This window comes from Mastigoproctus giganteus, chromosome 3, assembly GCF_048544385.1.
Source record: "Mastigoproctus giganteus isolate SK-2022 chromosome 3, ASM4854438v1, whole genome shotgun sequence".
Classification (NCBI taxonomy): domain Eukaryota; kingdom Metazoa; phylum Arthropoda; class Arachnida; order Uropygi; family Thelyphonidae; genus Mastigoproctus; species Mastigoproctus giganteus.
This window is the reverse complement of record NC_143577.1, coordinates 239,119,377-239,140,983: the sequence shown is the minus strand read 5'-3', so window position 1 is coordinate 239,140,983 and position 21,607 is coordinate 239,119,377. Positions and strand designations below refer to the sequence as shown.

The following is a 21,607-nucleotide window of genomic DNA, read 5'->3' as shown; positions in this document are numbered from 1 at the left end:
ACAGCAGTCTTCCATGGGTAAGAGCACCCCTTTGTTCCCCTCACCAATCTTGTTGCCCTACTTTGTACTCGTTCTAGCAACTCTACATCCTTCCTAAAATGAGACCTCCAGACCTGTACACAGTACTCTAGGTGTGGCCTGACCATTGCCTGTATGACGGGATAATTACCTCCCTGTCCCTGCTAGCAAAATTCCTATATATCATTGACAACGCTCTATGGCCTGCCTTGGCAGCCCATCTGCCAAGGCAGGCCATATGAATAATATGTAATGAAGTCTGCTCAGCAAACTTCATATTTGACTGTCTCCCAGGTTTTTTTCACTTTACACTTCCCTGAGTGTAGTACCACACAGTTGGTACATTTCTCTTCGGTTTTTGCTACCCATATGCGGTACTTTGCATATGTCAATGATAAACTTCATTTGCCACGTCTCAGTTCATTTGCCCAACTAATGTAGTTCCAGTTGGAATAGTATACTGTCTTTACTGTCGTTAACAATCCTGCCAACCTTTTTATCATCTGCAAACTTGGACATTAAACCTGATATACCTTCATCAATGTCATTGATAAATATACAGAACAACAATGGACCCAACACTGAACCCTGGGGAACTCCACTAATAACATTTGTTCACGAAGCACAGTGTCCATTGATTACCACTCTCTGTCGTCTCCCACTCAACCATCCCTTTATCCATTGTAGCAACTTACCCTTAATGCCACACCTCTCCAATTTGTACAGCAGTCTTCCATGTGCAATAGTATCAAAGGCTTTCCTGAAATCCAACTATATGATATCAAAATTATTTTTGGCATTTAGTTCCTTTGTAATCACATCATAGTATCCAATCAGATTGGTCAGACAAGATTTCCCCTTAACAGATCCATGCTGTGTCTTAACTATTACTACAGTCTTGTCTAGATGATCCTGCAATGCTTCTTTAACCAGTGATTCCATTATTTTCCTTGGAACACAAGTTAAACTAATGGGTCTATAGTTACTTGTGTTACCTTTTGAACCCCCTTTGTGAATTGGTGATACATTTGCACACCTCCAGTCCATGGGGACCTCCCCTGAGTCCAAGGAAGCTCTCATAATTATGGCTAAGGGTTTGCTTACTTCCTTTGCTGCCTCCTTTAATATAACTAGATACATCCTGTCCACCCCAGGTGTCTTTTTTTTTTCGTTTCACTTATTATAAAATCACTTAGCTTCCTGTTAGAGTTTGATAACCTTCTGGCACTCCCCTCATTGTATAACTCCTCATGTGTGAATTTAGGTGCAAAATACTTATTCAGTTTATCAGCTATCTGAGCATGATTATCAATAGTCAACCCATCTGTGTTATGAGGTCCAATCTGATTCATCCTCTTCCTTCTAGAGTATACATAAGTAAAGAACTCTTTGCTGTTTTTCTTTGCATCCTTTTCCAAAGATTTCTCGTAATCTGCTTTTGCCTCCCTAACCTCCTTTGTGACTTGATTACAGACTAGTTTATATCTGCCATAGGCTTCTGTGTCACCTGATACTTTATATGCATCCCATACATTTTTCTCCTCTGCCACGAGCCTCGTTAATTCATCTGACATCCATTTAGGCCTGAACCTTGAATAGTATTTCTTAGTTGGAACGAAAAGCCTAGTAGCCTCCAAAAGTAAGTCCCTGAAGGCTTCCCATTCAGAATTAAACATTGGTAACATCATCAGTTGATCCCACTGTACAGAATTTAAAAACTATCTGAGACCCCTGTAGTCACCTTTACGAAAGCAATACCTTTCCCTTTAGCCTTGATGGTAGTTTCATCTTTAAGTAATTCCCATATCAGTACATTGTGATTACTCTCTCCCAGTGGTTCCTTTATCTGCAAATTCTTAATGCATGAATAATCACTGCTTATAATCAGATCAAGAGTATTACTCCCTCTGGTTGCCTCTCGAACATATTGCTGTAGAAAACAGTCATCCAATAAATCCACAAAAGTCTTGCTAGTGTGCAAGTGACCAGCCCACACGTTCCATTCAATATCTCGAAAGTTAAAATCCCCCATTATAAGACATTCTGATTTACTGGCCCACTATTTCTTTGCACAATTGCTCATTATTCTCATCAGATTCATTAGGCCTATAACACACACCTACTATCATTTTTCCTCATGTCTCACCTCATGAGGAAAAATGAGATTTTTTTTCCCCTCATGTCTCATTTTTTCTCATGTCTCACCTCTACTCTCATGTCTCACAAAAGAGACTCAACATTGCATTGCCCACCAACATCAAATGGATGCACTTCCTTAGATTTGTTTCTTAACTAACAGCGTAACCCCTCCTCCCTTCTTGTCCTGTCTATCCTTTCTGCACACATTATACTCCCTAAATTCTGCACTGCTTATATCTGTGTGACACCACGTCTCTGTTATCCCAACGGTATCTGCCTTTGATGTCTTGACTAATACTTCAAGCTCATCAAATTTATTAACTATACTCCTAGCATTGGTGTACATGTAAGTATACACACACCTGTTCCTACTCTTAGTTACCCTAACACAGCCCATGTATTTACTTGTTCCACTATGACTCCCAGCAGTCCTGGAAATCTCCATTACCTTGCTTTCCAGACTGCTGCCCATTCTAACAGAAACAATGCAAGAATCACGTTTTCCTCTTCCTGTGGACACTGTTAACCTTTTAGTCTGTTAATCTTCCCAAGCTAGCGGTTTTCCGACCAACCTCCTATCACTGCCTCGATAGCATCCACAAATATTCTTGCACCCTTTGTATTTATTGTACCCCATCTCTGTAGAAGCAGTCTCTCCTGTCAACAAGCACAGACCAGGCTATACTTATCTGTTTTTTCAAAAATGGTTTTACCGATTTTCATGAAATTGTATATTTAGTTCTTATGACATATAATTTGTTTGTTTTGTTGTCATAATAAAATGAAATTGAAAATGTTCTTTATTAGTTTTTTCTTTAGATGGCTCCCAAAATCCATTTTGCCTTGAGCCCCATAAAGGTTAATGCACCACTGTCCATCTCTAATAAAGTTTCTCCACTCTCTGTCTCATAAACATTCTTTTTCTGATTGCATGACCTATAGATACTTCCATGGATACTGATCATCTGAGTTGACTTCTGTAATTCCTGCTGTCTCTTCCTAACCAGTTCAAACACATTCTGCAGCCAGTCAGCACCCTTTTATTGTTTAACTTCAAACTCACAGAACCAACTTTCTTCTATCAACTTAATTTTCTGGAACAACCTTCCTTCATATGTATTTTCTCAAAATTACAATCTACAGAAATTCAAGTCAACAAGTATCTTCTTTCATCTTCTCAACCTTCAACCCATGCACAGTACTAAATATTATAGGTCCTAATACCTCTCGTGCTTGGGGTTTCATAAAAAAAATAATAAATAAATAGTCAGTAATGTCCTGGACACACCAAACTTCTGACACTATCAATATAAATTAACATTAGTTGAGGCATATGATGCAAAAAAGCAAGCCTATACAGCATCAACCAAAAAAACCTTCCCATTTCACCCATCCAGTCATTCCAAATGTTTGTCTAGTTCAGCCTTAAATTTATTTAAGCTATCAACTTTCACAACAACAGATGGAAGTCTGTTCTAGCAATCAATTACCCATTGGCAAAAGGCAAACTTCTGCACATCTATTCTACAACTGACGTTCCTCAATTTGAATCTATGCTCCCTCAAGTTCTTAGTCGGAGTAAGCGGAAGTATCCCATCAGCATTGAGCCTGCTCAAACCATTCAACGCCATATACACCTCAATCAGATCACCTCGCAGGTGCCTAGTCTCCAGATGCTGCAACTTGCAGACTTAAGTCTTTCTTCATAATCGCACCCCTTTGTTCCTCTCGCCAACCTTGTTGCCCTTCTCAGTACTCGTTCTAGCAACTTTACATCCTTCCTAAAATGAAGCCTCTAGACCTGTATACAGTACTCAAGGTGTGGCCTGACCATTGCCTTATACAAATGGATAATAACCTCCTTGTTCTGCTAGCAAAATTCCTATATATAATTGACAAAACTCCATGACATGCTCTGGTCACCCGTCTGCACTGCTCAGAGAACATCATAACTGACTGCACAATTACCCCAAGGTCTTTTTCATTCTCTGCCTCCCTGAGTGTAGTACCACATAGTTGGTACGTTTCTCTTGGGTTACTGCTACCCATGTATTTATTTGCAGTTATTTGCATTTGTCAATGTTAAACTTCAGTTGCCACTTCTCAGCCCATCTGCCTAACTTGAGCACCTCCGTAGCCAGGTGAGAAGGAGCAGCAGTGCGTAGCACATGCTTATTGATTAGACCAGGGATCGAGCCCGTCACCACCAAATAGGAGGATGAGGAAAGGTCAGGGAATGACCACCGCTTATTACCGGGGCAATATGGCCTTAGTTGCTAATGCTCCTAAAAACCAAATAACAAACAAACAACTGCCTAACTATTCTAGATCCTGTTGCATTATCATACTGTCTTTAGTGTATTAACAACCCTGCAAACTTGGACATTAAGCCTGATATACCTTCATCAATATCACTGATAAATACACAAAACAACAATGGACCCAGCACCAAACCCTGTGGAACCCTGCTAATAACATTAGTCCATGTTGAGCAGTGTCCATTTATTACCACTCTCTGCCATCTCCCACTCAACCATCCCTTTATCCATTCCAGTAACTTGCCCTTAATGCCATATTGCTTCAATTGGTAGCAGTCTTCCATGTGCAACAGTATCAAAAGCTTTCCTGAAATTTTGACTGTATGATATCAAAATTATTTTTTGCATTCAGTTCCTTTGTGACCACATTGTAGTATCCAATCAAATTGATCAGACAAGATTTCCCCTTAACAAACTCATGCTGTGTCTGAACTTTTGTTGCTGTCTTGTCTAGGTGATCCTGTATCACCTCTTTAATCAGTGACTCCATTATTTTCCCAAGAGCAGAAGTTAAACAATCAGGTCTATAATTATTTGTGTCAACCTTTGAACCCTCTTTGTGAATTGGGGATACAGGTGACCCCCGCTTAACGCTGATCATTCGTTCCGGAAAAACAGAGCGCTAAGTGAATCCGCGCTAAGCGAGCGCCGCTTTCCCATAAGGTAACATATGTATTTATGAGCTGCGGTCGGTGCCATAGGATATTTCCTAATGAATAATAAACAGTAATGAAAAGATGCACAAATGTAGGTCAAAATATTTAATATTCAAATATTTGCACATATAAAATATTCTGCATTGCATACGTATAATTATGTGGTAACTACTTGCGTATCAAAAGTAAATTTAAAATTCCAATTAAAATAATGAATTTAATTTAATTGATGAATTTAATCATGAAAAATGTGTGGATTTTGAGTTGGACTTTGGCCCTCTTCCAAATAAACTAAAAGGGGTATTAATTTTAAATCCCCCGCAGCGTTACAACCAACAATAAAGTCAACCGATCCTTCGCCGCTTTGAAACCTGGCATGTTTTTTTCTTCTTTCAATATGAAACTCCTTTTAGGCATTCGTTTCCACAAAAGTCCTGATTCAGCTATGTTAAAAACTTGTTGAGAAGTATAACACATAATACCCCTCTTCAATAATTTTAACAAGTTCTTTTTTGAAAGTTTCGGCTCCTTGATCTGCAATTGCGGCTTCTCCCTGGATTTTAAATCTATTCAACCAGCCCTTACCAGTTTTAAATGGTTCCACATTTTTTTTTTTTTTTTTTTAGGCGACTTTTCTTCAGATCATCATATTGGCTAATCTCTTTCTCTCTCTCTCTTTTTTTAATATTTAACTTAATTCAATTCTGCATTGGAATATTATCTTCAATAAAATTAGTCTTCCATTTCAATCCTAATAGCGGGCCTAGTCCTATAGAATAGAATAGAATCTTTAATTGCAGCAATGATAGACATACAATTAGTCCCGTCACGGCATGGTGGTGCCAGGGGTTTACAAAACATATTTACAAAAGATACATGAGAATGTTGCTTGCAGTGGAACAGCTATCTTTCCCGCTGCAAAAATTAATTCTTTATTTTTTTATAATTGTTCTTACAGTTAAAGTTGCAAGTCCTAAATTATGGCACACATCCGTTTGTCGTTGACCGGAATCGATTTGCTTCAAAACGTCTAATTTAATTTTCAAATTCAGTCTTTTTCTTATATTTATAGTCTTCGTACTGCGCCCAGACGTTGTTGCTTTTTCATTCCTATCAGTCATTATTAGCTCTTCGAAAATGTAACTGCGTTGGTTGAATTAATTACGATACAATGTTCAAGTAAACTTTCCGTTACACACGATGTCTAATACTCTACTGAGTGATGACTAGACTTCGGATAAATGCATATAACGCAAATATTACAAGCAATATACTTGATCATTTTTTAAAATGTTGATCTCCGAACTACGTAACAAGTCACTGTACTGAAACTAAATTAGCGTGCGAGAAAATTTCACTGAGCGTGGGAAAATTTCTCAAGTCGGCGTGGGAAACGTTTTCGTTAATATGTCAAAAATGTAATCTGTAAAAGAGCGTTATAGTGATCTGTGACAGCGTTATAGTCAGATACGGGTTATAATATAAGAACAGCGTTATAGCGAATCAGCGTATAGCGAACCGCGTTATAACGGGGGCCTGCTGTACATTTGCACTTTCCAGTCCATGGGGACCTCCCCTGACTCTAAGGATGCTCTCATAATTATGGCTAAGGGTTTGCTTTCTTCCCTTGCTGCCTCCTTCATTATAACTGGATAGATTTCATCTGCCCCAGATGCCTTTTTTTTTTTGTGTTTAACTTCAACAATTTCTCCTCCACTTTGCTCTCAGTTATCACAAAATCACTTAGCCCCCTGTTAGAGCTTGATAAACTTCTGGCATTCCCCTCCTTGAATAATTCTCATGCAAAATGATGCAAAATACTCATTTAGTTTATCAGCTACTTGAGCAGGATCATCAATAGTCAAACCATCTATGTTATGTGGTTCAATCTGATTCATCCCCTTCCTTCTAGAGTTTACATAAGTAAAGAACTCTTTTCTGTTTTTCTTTGCATCCTTTGCCAAAGATTTCTCGTAATCTGCCTTCGCCTGCCTAACCTCCTTTGTGACTTTATTACAGACTAGCTTATATCTGTCGTAGGCTTCTGTGTTGCCTGATAATTTATATGCATCCCATGCATTTTCTTCTCTGCCATAAGCATCATTAATTCATCCGACATCCATTTAGGCCTGAACCATGAACAGTATTTCTTAGTTGGTATGAAAAGCCTAGTAGCCTCCAAGATTAAGTCCCTGAAGACTTCCCATTTAGAATTCACCTTTGGTAACATCGTTAGTTGATCCCACTCTATAGTATTTAAAAATTGTCTCAGACCTCTGTAGTCACCTTTACAAAAACAAAAACCCTTCCCTTTACCTTTGAAGGTAGTTACATCTTTAAGTAAATCTCACATCAGTACACTGTGATCACTGTCACCTAGTGGTTCCTTTGTCTGCAATTTTCTAATGCATACATATCACTGCTGATAATCAGATCAAGTGTAACTCCCTGTGGTTGTTGTAGAAAACAGTCCTCCAATAAATCCACAAAAGTCTTGTTAACGTGCGAGTGACCAAACCACAAGTTCCAGTCAATATCTGAAAGTTAAAATCCCCCATTACAAGACATTTTGATTTACTGGCCCATTCTGTTTCTCTGCACAACTGTTCATTGTACTCATCAGCATCATTAGGCCTATAACATACTCCTACTCTCATTTTCCCTTTCTTAGCATTTATGTTACACCAAACAGACTCAACATTGCACTGTCCACCTGTGTCAACTGGATGCCCTTCCTTAGATTTTATGTATTTCTTAACTAACAGCATAACCCCCTCCTCCTTTCCTATCCTGTCTCTCCTTTCTGTACACATTGTACTCCCCAAATTCCAATTCTGCACTGCTTATATCTGTGTGACACCATGTCTCTGATATCCCAACAATATCTGCCTTTGATGTCTTGATCAGCACTTCAAATTCATCAATTTTATTTACTATACTTCTGTCATTAGCATAAATGCATGTATATATGCACTTGTTACACTAGTTACACTAACACAGCCCATGTATTTACTTGTTCCATGGTGGCTCCCAGCAACTTGCTCTCTAGGCTGCTGCTCATTATAGTTGAAGCAGTGCAAGAATCACTTTCGCTTCTGCCTGCGGCTACTGTTAATCTTTTAGTCTGTAAATCCCTCCAAACTAGCAATTTTCCGAACCTCCTAACACTGCCTCTATAGCATCAGCAAATATTTTTGCACCCTTTCTATTTAAGTGTATCCCATCCCTGTAGAAGCAGTCTCTCCTGTTAGGAAACGCAGACCACGCTGAAAAAAAATTCTACCCTGTGAGCCTTGCACAATCTATCCAGAGCCGAATTGATTGACAAAGCTCTCATCATATACTCCCTCCTATCATGTCTGGGCATAACTGCAGACACTTTCAAATTTAACCTTAACTCGCAACTTTTTTTTCAGCATGGACCTGTATTTGTTAAGTAAATCTGCAGATCTCTTACTATTAAGGTCATTAGTGGCAATGTGTACAACAGTATCACTTTTTGTGCCCTTAAAAGATGATATCTGCTCTACAACATTATCAACTTTTGCCGCTGGCAGACATACCTTGGTCCTGTTCCACCTATCCTTTTTGCATAATATATTCCCCGTCTCCCTGACAATAGAGTCACCGACAATAACTAGTCCCTTTGAGACCAGCGCATTCTGCATCGGAGATTGCCGCTGTTATCTGATGCACAGGAGTGAGCTCTGGCATTGAGTTTGGCTGCTGAGAGATTGATGGGCCCATCATATTAATTTCTTCGAGGACATTTTCCCTACACCTCAAACTCTCATAGACGCTCATCAGAACGCTGAGTTGGTGCCTAATTTCTTCAGTCTCTGCACGCACAGAAAGACACCCTCCTTAGCTAGATCATGTCCTGTTCTAGACAGGTCTGCAAACATTTCACATTTTGTGCATTGTTTTAGAATGTGATGCGTGGGAGAATTGCCCCTTCGGTTCTCCGCAAGCCACAGCACTCTGGCTATTCTGTGAACGCTGGTTTGCTGCACTAGTCTGGGTTATGATTCCGTGTAAGTATAATTTAATTAACAATGAAATTTAATAAGATTGATAAACTTTATTGATAATACTATACTAATCTAACAGATTTCTAATACAGTGCTACGTATTTCGCTATCTAGTTATACGTTAAACTTTTATGGTATTCCATATCATATAACAATGACGGCAAGTTACGAACGTAAAATCTATGGACACTAAGTATTAACTTTCAAAATCACTATCTAATTTCAAAATAAACCACGGAGCTTGGCTAGAACTATGAAGCTACTTATAGAAAATAATTTAGTATAACCTTAAGTCAATAATACAACTAAATATAAATTAAAACTTAGCATTCACCGGAGCTGCAAAAATCTTGACCAACGTTGTTGGTATTGGGTGTATTGTTTTTTGCCCATCCACTCTCACAACACTAGGTGGATGCTTATTGCAACAATCAGTTAATCTCTAGCAAATGCAAATACCACATCTGTTTTAAATTATTTCACTTTAAGTGACCAGTTATTGTGTTGTTGCCCAAGAGAGTAAAGATTTTGTCCTCATTTAGTTTACTTAACCATTTTAAAGCCTTTCTACTTCATTTAAGTCCCTATACAATGGCTGCCCAATTTACAGATGCTACAATTTACAGAACCTCCAGTCTTTCTTGGTGAGAATATCCTTTTCTGTCCCCAACTAATCTCCTTGCTCTCAAACAGTTTCTCATGACATTTTAGTGAGTTCTGCCATTTTTTTCACAGATGCTCCTGACAGAAAGACTCCAATAATTATACCCTGTTCCAAGTCACTGCGTGCTGCTTGTGCTAAAATTCTGATTTGTTCTAGCCAAACATGCAGTGCAGCTTCCTTTTATATCCACAACCTTTAGCATATTGAACTTTACTCAATTACATACATATCATTGAGTGAAGTTCTCACTGGTCAGTTACTGAAGAATACAGTGGCACTTCAGCAGCTAACCAATGAGAACATTTCAATAAAGGCCATTATTAGCATTTTCTTAAAGTTTCAAAGTTGTAACATACTTTTATTAAATCAAAGCTTAATTTCTTGAAACTTACTTCACAATCCATGTAGTTAAATCATGGCAAATAAATTAAAATCTGAGAAAATAAAAATTAAAACTTAGCATAGTTAAAATTATATCACCTAGAAAAAAAGAGTGCATTTTCTTTTTTTTGCTTGTCAATGATGAACTAAAATCACAGGCTGTAGAAAATGGAAGAACTTATTTAGTTTTAATTAGTTATAACAACTAGGTTTTAATTTTTAAATTTTTTCACTTTTGTTTTTCTTCACTCATTATTTAACCACACAGATTGCCAGCTAAGTTTTGAGAAATTCAACTTTGCAGTAATAGAGATACGAGAGTATTGCTAGATATGCACAGGCTGATCATTTAATCATAGAATGGGTACACCAGTGCTCTCCTCTTTTTGAATACACTTGTACCATTGATGCAGCCACTTGTAGAAACACTCCCAGAAGCCATTTCTTGATAAGTATTTGAGTGTTAATTTTGGCTTTTTGAGTTTCTTGGTCTCAGCTAAAATGCCAGCCATTCTACTTAATCTTCAACTTTAGAGTAAAAAGAAATTACAGAGAGTGAGAGACGGAGAATAGAGAGATTGTGGCAGTATTTCTGCACCCACTGACTAGATAACATTTTGAACAATAGCGGTAATGTGCCGTCTGGCATTTTCGTGATTAAAGAACCACTGTTGGTCAGAAAACTCAGAATATTTGTCAAGTCACATGGTGCAGCGTTTTCCACAAGATTTCAGCATAATCGTCTTTATTAATGATTCATAGTACCATGGCACAAAGTGTGTTATAAGAATTCTTTTCCAATCAAAAAAGATTGCTACCATTTGTTTTTCAGCAGAGAGTCCAGCTTTCAGCTTTTTTGGGCAGAGTAAATCATGATGCTTGATTGTTGTTTTGTTTCCGGATCATAATAACTGATGTGTGTCTCGTCATCAATCACTATGTGACTAGGACTGTCTCTCGCAAGTGGTTTTGTGTCCGATCAGGTGTCGAATGGTGTAGAATCCAGCAAATACATAATAAAAACTTTTTTTAGGTGCTCTATAACAATCACTGTTGAAAAAAAGCCGAGAATTAGGATTAAATTTGAAAGTGTCTGCAATTCTGCCCAGACACAATAGAAGGGAGTATATGATGAGAGCCTTGTTGATCAATTCGGCCCTGGAAAGATTGTGCAAGGCTCAAAGGATAGAATTTTTTTTCAGCCTGGTCTGTACTTGTTAACAAGAGAGACTGCTTCTATAGGGATGGGATACACGTAAGTAGAAAGGGTGCAAGAATATTTGCTGATGCTATCGAGGCAGTGTTAGGTGGGACGGAAAACTGCTAGCTTGGGGGGAATACAAGAACTAATAGTTCTTGTATTCCCCCCAAGGCAGAGGTGAAGGTGATTCTTGCACGTCTTCTATTAGAATAAGTAACGACCGGGAGTGAGGGGTGTTGGGGGTTTCAGGGACGGATGGCAGTCATCGTGAAATAGGTGGGTATATGGGATGTGTTAGGGTAACTAGGAATAGGAGCATGTATTCTTGCATGTATACCAATGTTAGAAGTATAGTAAATAAATTTGATGAATTTGAAGTGTTGGTCAAGACATCAAAGACGGATATTGTTGGGATAGCAGAGACGTGGTGTCACACAGAACTAAGGAATGCAGAACTGAATTTGGGGAGTACAATGTGTACAGAAAGGATAGACAGGATAGAAAGGGAGGAGGTGTTATGCTGTTAATTAAGAAAAACATAAAATAAAAAGAAGTGCACCCAGTTGATATAGGTGAACACTGCACTGTTGAGTCAGTTTGGTGTGACATAAGCACTGCGAAAGCAAAAATAAGAGTAGGAGTGTGTAATAGGCCTAATGACTCGAATGAGTACAATGAACAATAGTACAGAGAAATAGAGTGGGCTGGTAAATCAGAATGTCTTATATTGGGGGATTTTAACTTCCCAGATATTGACTGAGAACTTGTGGGTTGGTCACTTACACAATAGTCAGACTTTTGTGGATTTATTGGATGATTGTTTTCTGCAGCAGCATGTTCGATAGGCAAGCAGAGAGAGTAATACACTTGATCTGGTTATCAGCAGTGATCATTCGTATATTAAGAATTTGCAGATAAAGGAACCACTAGGTGGCAATGATCACAGTGTACTGATGTGGGATTTACTTAAAAATATAATTACCATCAGGGGTAAAGGAAAGGGTTTTTGCTTCCGTAAAGGTGAGTACAGTGGTCTCAGAACTTTTTAAATTCTGTACAGTGGGATCAACTGACGATGTTACCAACAGTAAATTCTAAGTGGGAAAGCATTCGAGGAATTAATCGTAGATGCTACTATAAGTTTCATACCTTATTAAGAAATATTGTTCAAGGTTTAGGCCTAAATGGTTATCTAATGAACTAATGAGACTCATAACAGAGAAGAAAAATGCATGGGATGCATATAAATTATCAAGCGACTCAGAAGACTGTGGCAGATATAAGCTAGTCTGTAATCAGGTCACAAAGGAGGTTAGGCAGGTCAAGGCAGATTATGAGAAATTCTTGGCAAAAGATGCTAAGAAAAACAGCAAGGATTTCTTTACTTATATAAACTCTAAAAGGAAGGGGATGCATCTGATTGGTCCACTTGACATTGATGGTTTGACTGTTGATGATCCTGCTCAGATATCAAACAAACTGAATGAGTATTTTGCATCTACATTCACACATGAGGAGTTATTAAGGTTTGAAAATGGCAGAAGGTTATCAAATTGTAGCAGGGTGAATAATGATTTTGTAATAACTGAGAGCAAAGTGGAGGAGAAATTGTTGAAGTTAAACATAAGAAAAGCACCTGGGGTGGATGTGATCGATCCAGTTATATTAAAGGAGGCGGCAAAGCAACTAAGCAAACCCTTAGCCATAATTATGAGAGCATCCTTGGACTCGGAGAAGGTTCCCACAGACTGGAGATGTGCAAATGTATCCCCAGTTCACAAAGGGGGATCGAAGGGTGACACGAGTAATTACAGACCAGTTAGTTTAACTTCTGTTCCGGGTAAAATAATGGAGTCACTGGTTAAAGATGCATTGCAAGATCATCTAGACAAGACTGCAGCAATAATTCAGACACAGCATGGGTTTGTTAAGGGAAACTCTTGTCTGACAAATTTGATAGGATATTATGATGTGGTTATAAAGGAACTGGATGCAAAAAATAATTTTGATATCATATATTTGGATTTCAGGAAAGCTTTTGACACTGTTGCGCATGGAAGACTATTGTACAAATTGGAGCAGAATGGTATTGAGGGTAAGTTGCTACAATGGATAAAAGGATGGTTAAGTGGGAGAAGACAGAGGGTGGTAATCAATGGGTGCTGCTCTTCATGGACTAATGTTATTAGTGGAGTCCCACAGGGTTCGGTTTTGGGTCCATTGTTGTTTTGTATATTTATCAATGATATTGATGAAGGTATGTCAGGCTTAATGTCGAAGTTTGCAGATGATACAAAGGTTGGCAGGGTTGTTAATGACAGTAATGGCAGTGTGCTACTGCAACAGGATCTAGATAATTTGGGCAGATGGACTAAGAAGTGGCAACTGAAGTTTAACCTTGACAAATGCAAAGTACTGCATATGGGTAGAAGGAACCCCAGAGAAACGTACCAACTGTGTGGTACTACACTTAAGGTGGTAGAAAATGAAAAAGACCTGGGAGTAATTGTGCAGTCAGATATGAAGTTTTCTGAGCAATGCAGACAGGCTGCCAGTGCAGGTCATGGGGTTTTGTCAATGATATATAGGAATTTTGCTAGCAGGGAAAAGGAGGTGATTATCCCTCTGTATAAGGCAATGATCAGACCACGCCTTGAGTACTGCATACAGGTCTGGAGGCATCATTTTAGGAAGGATGTAGATTTGCTTGAGCATGTACAGAGAAGGGCAACAAGATTGGTGAGAGGAATGAAGGGATCTTCATTCACTACTTAAGAGAGGCTTACGTTCTGCAAATTGCAGTGGCTGGAGACTAGGCACTTGCGCGGTGATATGATTGAGGTGTATAAGGCCATGAATGGGTTGAGCACGCTGAATTCTGATGGGATCCTTCCACTTGTTCAGATTACGAACCTAAGGGGGCATAAATTCAAATTAAGAAAAGACAGATGTAGAATAGATGTGCGGAAATTTGCCTTTAGCCAGCAGGTGGTTAATTGTTGGAACAAACTTCCATCTGTCGTGAAAGTTGATTGCAAAGGCCCAGGATGAAGACAAGAGAAAGTTGATAGGTTGAATAAATTTAAGGAGGAACTGGACAGGCATTTGGAGGGAATGGTGTGATTTTTTTGGCTGATGCTCGTAAGCTCATACACTTGATTTCTTGCATCACATGCCACTACTACTACTACATATTTACTGCTGTTTAATGTTGATATTCTGCAGCTTAGCTGGTGGAATATGGTTCTCTTGTCTTCATCTTGGGCCTTTGCAATTTGTTCTGAAGTGGTGGAAGTCCTTGGTTGTCCTGGCTGTTAGTCTTTAGCCACAGATTCTCACACTTGTTTAAGGTTCCTGTGCCACTGAAAAATTGCAGTTTTCTTCAAACACTTGCCTTTTTAAACCCCTGATATTTCTTTCACTGCATACAACATTAAACACAGTAACACAGAAAATGTTGCTCAGTTTAAATCTTTCAGTCAGAACAGTTCACACTTACAGCATGTAACTTAAGGCCACTTTGCAACTACCGGAGCCGACCGGGCTAGTCAGGCGGGTAAAGCACCTGCCTGGCAACCCAAAGGTCGCTGGTTCGAATCCCGCCTCGGGCTTGGATCAAAGTACTGCAAAAAACCTTGGGAGGTGCACTATGGCCACAGAAGCCAATGTGCCAATAACTACCAAAAAAAAAAAAAAAGCAACTACCAGACCAAATGTCAGAACTTGTAACTGTGTCAACATATTCTTGGACATGCACTCTCCTGCCATCTGCTGGCAGTTTGTAAAAACTTGAATCGCTTCATCATCGAGCAGGTAAGTACTTTAGTATAACTGTTTCTGAGATGATTGTCTCTTCATTAGTGCTCTTATGTTGTTATGTTATTTGGTTTTTAGGAGCATTAGCAACTAAGGCCATACATATTACTCCAGGGATATGCGGTGGTCATGGGTTCGAACCCCGCTCTAATCAAGAAGCGTGTGCTACACACTGCTGCTCCTGCCCACCTGGCTACAGAGGCGCCACCATAAGTGCTCTAAAATGTCAATTGTGATATGACATGGTTTGTCAACTCTTACCGCACACCTGAGGAGATATCTCCAAAATGCTACCATCTGCTTAAAGGGACAGTTCTATGTATTCAAAGTATAAGAGTAGCATTAGCAGAGGCATATGATGCAAGAAAACTAACATTATACAGCATCAGCCAAAAAAAAAAAAAAAAAAATTTTTTTTTAAAAATTCTATTGCTTGAAGCTTTCATAGCTCCAAATTCATATGTGCTTGTTAATCTTACTAATAAATATCTATATTTTATGACTTGCTAAAGAATATTAAAATTTTAACATACTTTCATAAATGTTTTTGTGAATTTAATGAAGCATTATGGATATCATTCATTACAGAGTCTGGAGAGGTAACACTGGAACAATGTTTACAGTTATTTACAGAACCAGAAATCTTGTCTCCTCAAGAAGCATGGTAAGTAAGTTAATCGCTGTAGAAAATTTTGTATGTTTTGTTAACAAACTGTTCAAAATATGAAATATGCATCTTGAATTTTCAGCATAATGTACAGTATATTAAAATATATATCAATACAGTATATATCTAAATATACTATACTTCAATTTTTGATGTTCTGGAGATGTCCCATTGGAAAATAACTGGAAAACAAAGATTTTATAGTTCTAAAATTAAAAAATTATGTTCATTTTTTGCTACTTGGTAGCTTTTACTAGAATAATTCCACTAGATTGAACTTTACTAACCACAAAAATGCAACCCGTAGTTTTAAGTTTTTAAACAGTTTTGTTTTGATCTAGGAAAAGTTCCATCATTAACATTATCAATACAATATCCAGCTACCACATATCAGTTGAATTGAACCATGCTTAAAGGATAGGTTTATATCTATTTGCACTTCTTGAAGCTCTTTCATTAAAATCTTATAAAAACTGCTAAAGAATTACAGCAATATCAGCGCACTATACCAAGACCTATTTTCTTTCAACATGATTATGTACATAATTATTAAATTTGCAGTCACAGGTTCTTTGTCTGTGTTTCTCAGACATAAATCTACAGATAACATTTTTGTTGTTGATGCTGCTTTGGTAGAATAACACACAGTGTAGAATGCATATGGAAACAGCAAAGCATGAAGTGTTGTAAAGTGCAAGACAGGCAGTTTGTTGAATGTTTCAAAATGTTTTTGAGTAGCATGTACAGTATCATCCATACTGTGTTAAGGGCTTGAATACTTTAAACAGTTGAGGATTGACAAGATTTATTTTCAGATAAGTGTGCCAGATAAAACTCACAAAACATTTGATTATGATATATATATGAGTATTTGTTGCATTAGTGCTCATTTATCTGAAAACAATCTTGCAATATTTCCCATTTAGGTAGCCTTACCACAAGCTTTTTTATTGATCTGTAACTTCTTATAAACCAATTATCAACAGGTACTTTTCCTCCTACTTAAAATTGTAGTCATCCTTGCATCTGATGTAGCATTCTTCAAGAGTATTCTGCTTCAAGAAGGTGATTTTCATGCAAGATGGAATTCATTATCCCCCCACCCTGACAAAGAATTTATCTTGGAAGCTACTAAGCTTTACATACCAACTAAGAAATATTGTTCAAGGTTTAGGCCTAAATGGATGTCAGATGAACTAATGAGACATATTGCAGAGAAGAAAAATGCATGGGATACATATAAATTAATGGGTGACATGGAAGCCTATGATAGATATAAGGTGGTCTTTAACCAAGTCACAAAGGAGATTAGGCAGGCAAAGGCAGATTATGGGAAATCTCTGGCAAAGGATGCAAAGAAAAACAGCAAAGAGTTCTTTACCTATGTAAACTCTAGAAGGAAAGGGATGAATCAGATTGGTCCACTGGATATTAATGGTTCAACTGTTGATGATCCTGCTCAGGTGGCTAACAAACTAAATGAGTATTTTGCATCTACATTCACACATGAGCAGTTATTCAGGGAAAGGAATGCCACAGGTGAATTAAACTCTGGCAGTGAGCTAGATGATTTTGTAATAACTAAGAGGAAAGTGGAGGAGAAATTAACATAAAATAGAATTGAAGATAAACATAAAAATGGCACCCGGGGTAGATGGGATCTATCCAGTTATATTAAAGGAGGCAGCAAAGGGAGTAAGCAAACCCTTAGCCATAATTTTGAGAGGTACCCATGGACTGGAGATGTGCAAATGTGACCGCAATTCACAAAGGAAGATCAAAGGGCGACAGGTGCCTCCATAGCCGGGTGGGAAGGAACAGCAGTGTGTAGCACACACTTCTTGATTAGACCGGAGTTCGAGCCCATCACTACTAAATGCGGAGGATGCGGAAAGGTCAGGGAGTGAACACTTGGAGGTAAACTGCATATCCCGGAGCAATATGGCCTTAGTTGCTAATGCTCCTAAAAACCAAATAACAAACAAACAATCAAAGGGCGACACAAGTAATTATAGACCTGTTAAATTTCTGTTCCAGGAAAATTAATGGAAGCACTGCAGGATCATCTAGACAAGATTTCAGTTATAGTTCAGACACGGCATGGTTTTGTTAAGGGAAAGTCTTGCCTGACCAATTTGATTGGATACTATGATGTGGTCACAAAGGAACTGGATACAGGGAAGAACTCTGATATCCTATATTTGGATCTTAGAAAGGCTTTTGATACTGTTGCACATGGAAGACTGGTGCACAAATTGGAGCAGTGTGGCATTGGAGGCAAATTGCTGCTATGGACAAAGGGATGGTTGAGCGGGAGAAGACAGAGAGTGGTAATCAGTGGACACTGCTCATCATGGACTAATGTTATTAGTGGAGTCCCTCAGGGTTCAGTGTTGGGTCCATTGTTGTTTTCTGTATTTATAAATGATATTGATGATGGTGTATCAAGCTTAATGTCCAAATTTGCAGATGATACGAAGGTTGGTAGGGTTGTTAAGGACACTAATAACAGTACACTGCTGCAATGGGATCTAGAAAAGTTGAGCAGATGGGCTGAGAGGTGGCAAATGAAGTTTAACATTACGAATGTAAAGTACTACATATGGGAAGCAGTAACCCCAGAGTAATGTATCAACTCTGTGGTACTACACTGACAGTGGTAGAGAATGAAAATGACCGGGGGGTAATTGTGCAGGCAGGTATGAAGTTTTCTGAGCAGTGCAGATGGTCTGCAAGAGTAGCTTATGGTGTCTTGTCAATGATATACAGGGATTTTTCTAGCAGGGATAAGGAGGTGATTATCTCCTTGTATGTGGCAATGGTCAGGCCACACCTTGAGTACTGTATACAGGTCTGGAGGCCTCATTTTAAGAAGGATATTATTATTATTATTATTATTATTATTAGCTATATGGTGCAAGGAAGCCTGAGGCTTATGCTGCACCAGCCAAAAAAAAAAAAAAAAATCCCAAGTTACCCTAAGAGAGAGAGGGGGAGAGAGAGAGAGAGAGAGCAAGAGAAGTAGAAGGGAATCACCAAGAAAGAGAAAAATGATGATATCCAGCTCAGATTACTTCATATCTTTGGGCATAGACATATATGCCAAGTGATCAGAGTTTATTAGATATAATCTGTTATCCACGTGATTAATCGCTCTGTCACAGCCAGTCTTACTTGCCTGCACGAGTCAGATAACAAAACAAAGGATTGTGTGTGTGTGTGTGTGTGTGTGTGTGTGTGTGTGTGTGTGTGTGTGTGTGTGTGTGTGTGTGTGTGTGTGTGTGGTATCAATGTATTGTTTCTAAAAAAAATCGTGTATTCCATGATCGGTTTGCTTGTTTGCTGGACAAAATACCTAAGCTTCCGGGAGATAAAACCATGCAACCCTCGCAATGAGGCCGACTAACTCAGCCATGTTGTGAAAAATTCCCCATAAATATTCTTTGCGTTATTGAAGGAATTTGAACCGAGGCCTTTCTCAGGAGGACGGCAATTATATCCACTGTACTAGGGTTGGGCATTGCGGGTATGGTCCATTTTTCTCCGATCCCAGGGGGTGGGATTCCCAGATATTTTTGTCAATATAATATACATTATATTGACAAAAGTAATAATGAATATAAACTGGATTTTACTTTATATTTGAGAGGTGTACCACGAGGGGAGAGGGTTCCCACTCTCCCCGACTCTTTTCGCAGCCATTAGAGCGATATATCTACTCTCACCTTAGGTTTGTCTCTTATGCAGATGGCAGGAAATTTTTATTAGGTCAAGGTAATCCGGATATACCCCTGTAATTAACGATGGTACAGCACAAGGGGTATCCATCTCAGAAATATATCTTTTAGGACACCATATATGTTGTTATAAATAATTTATCATATTTTGCTATCTTTGTAAAAATTAGATGTCTTAATACGATGTATTGTATATATGCTGTTAAATCAGCATCTTGAAACAATTTTATACTCTATAACCATTTTTTTGGGTTTATAATTAAAATTGTACATTAAATGTTTTGATAGATATAATGCGCTCATCCAACATAAATAGATTTATTGAACACAATTTTCGTTTTGTTCGTATGAACTGCAGATAATTTTTCTGTAAATATAATTATATCATTCTCAGTCTTCAGTCTCCCATTCCAACTCTACCTGTACTGTCAGCGAAAAGCGAATACCCATCACAATAAAAATTTAAAATGTCTAAATTAACACACTCGGGACCGCTTTCGGCCTAACTACATTCTAGGGAATGTCACCGCTATTTTTTTTTTTTTTTTTTTTTTTTTTTTTTCGAACCTAGCCACTGAAATCTTAGGAAATTAGGGGGCAGGGCCTGCCAGAGTAAAATTTCAAACTGCTGGTTACCTGGTCTGCATCCACAAGGCCAAGTGTGGACAACGTTGGGGTCTAGCGGCTAAATGGCCAGATGAACAACGATACACAACATTACACATATACTTTTAAATTTCTGACCTTTACAGTGAACTCCACAATAAAAGCAACGCGGAGATGGGGGAAACCCCTGGTGCCGTTAGTTACGAATACACTTACCGAAACCGAGTGGGAAAGAAAAGCCACAAGAACCTGAAGCGCCACTGACAATACAAGGGTGGATGTTGAAGACAAGGAAGTACTAGACGTTCTCTCTCTCTCTCTCTCTCTCTTTCTCACACACACACACACACACACACACACACACACACACACACACACACACACACACACACACACACACACGCGGTGGCTCAGGAATTTTTTTTTGGCTGGTGCAGCATAAGCCTTTGGCTTCCTTGCACCATATAGCTAATAATCATAATAATAATAACTCTTTGCGGAAGTTTCTCACTCAAGGAATCACATATCTGAAGCCTAAAGACGAAGATACAAAAAACCACGCGAAATACAGGCCAGTGACCTGCCTCCCAACAATGTACAAGATCCTGACCAGCTGCATAACCAAAGATCAGACCACTTGGAGAGCCAGAACATAATGGTCGAGCAGCGGAAAGGATGCAAGCGGCTGAGCAAAGGATGAAAGGAGCAATTAGCATTAGCATTAGTAGAGGCATTTGATGCAAGAAAGCGAGCTTATGCAGCATCAGCCAAAAAAAAAAAAAAAAACCCACTTCCACTTCACCCCTCTGTTCGTTCAAAATACCTGTCCAGCTGAGCCTTAAACTTATTTAGGCTATCAACTTCCACCACAAGGGATGGAAGTCTGTTCCACCAACCAACCACCCGCTGGCTAAAGGCAAATTTCCGCACGTCTATCCTACATCTGTCTTTCCTCAATTTGAATTTATGCCCTCTCAGGTGATTTTTCTGAGCTAGAGGAAGAATCCCATCAGCATTGAGCATGCTTAAACCATTCAAGGCTTTATACACCTCTATCAGATCACCTCGCTGGTGCCTAGTCTCCAGACACTGTAATTTGCAAAACTTAAGCCTTTCTTCGTAAGAGCACCCCTTTGTTCCATTCACTAATCTTGTTGCCCTTCTCTGTACTCGTTCCAGCAGCTCTACATCCTTCTTGAAATGAGGCCTCCAGACCTGTATACAGTACTCTAGGTGTGGCCTGACCATCGCCTTATACAATGGAATAATCACCTCCTTATCCCTGCTGGAAAAATTCCTGTATATCATTGACAATACTCCATGAGCTACTCTTGCAGCCCGTCTGCACTGCTCAGAGAACTTCATATCTGCCT

General features: G+C 38.7%; 1 protein-coding gene across 1 annotated transcript in view; it reads left to right on the top strand.

Annotated features, from left to right (window-relative positions):
* The window catches only part of LOC150088923 (ubiquitin carboxyl-terminal hydrolase 19-like), a 337,177-nt gene that overhangs the window by 291,347 nt on the left and 24,223 nt on the right, over positions 1–21,607 (top strand). The window contains 3 exon segments of the mRNA XM_090370360.1: positions 1,727–1,754; positions 8,689–8,703; positions 15,813–15,888. Of these exon segments, the coding sequence (XP_090226486.1) occupies positions 1,727–1,754; positions 8,689–8,703; positions 15,813–15,888 (119 nt within the window).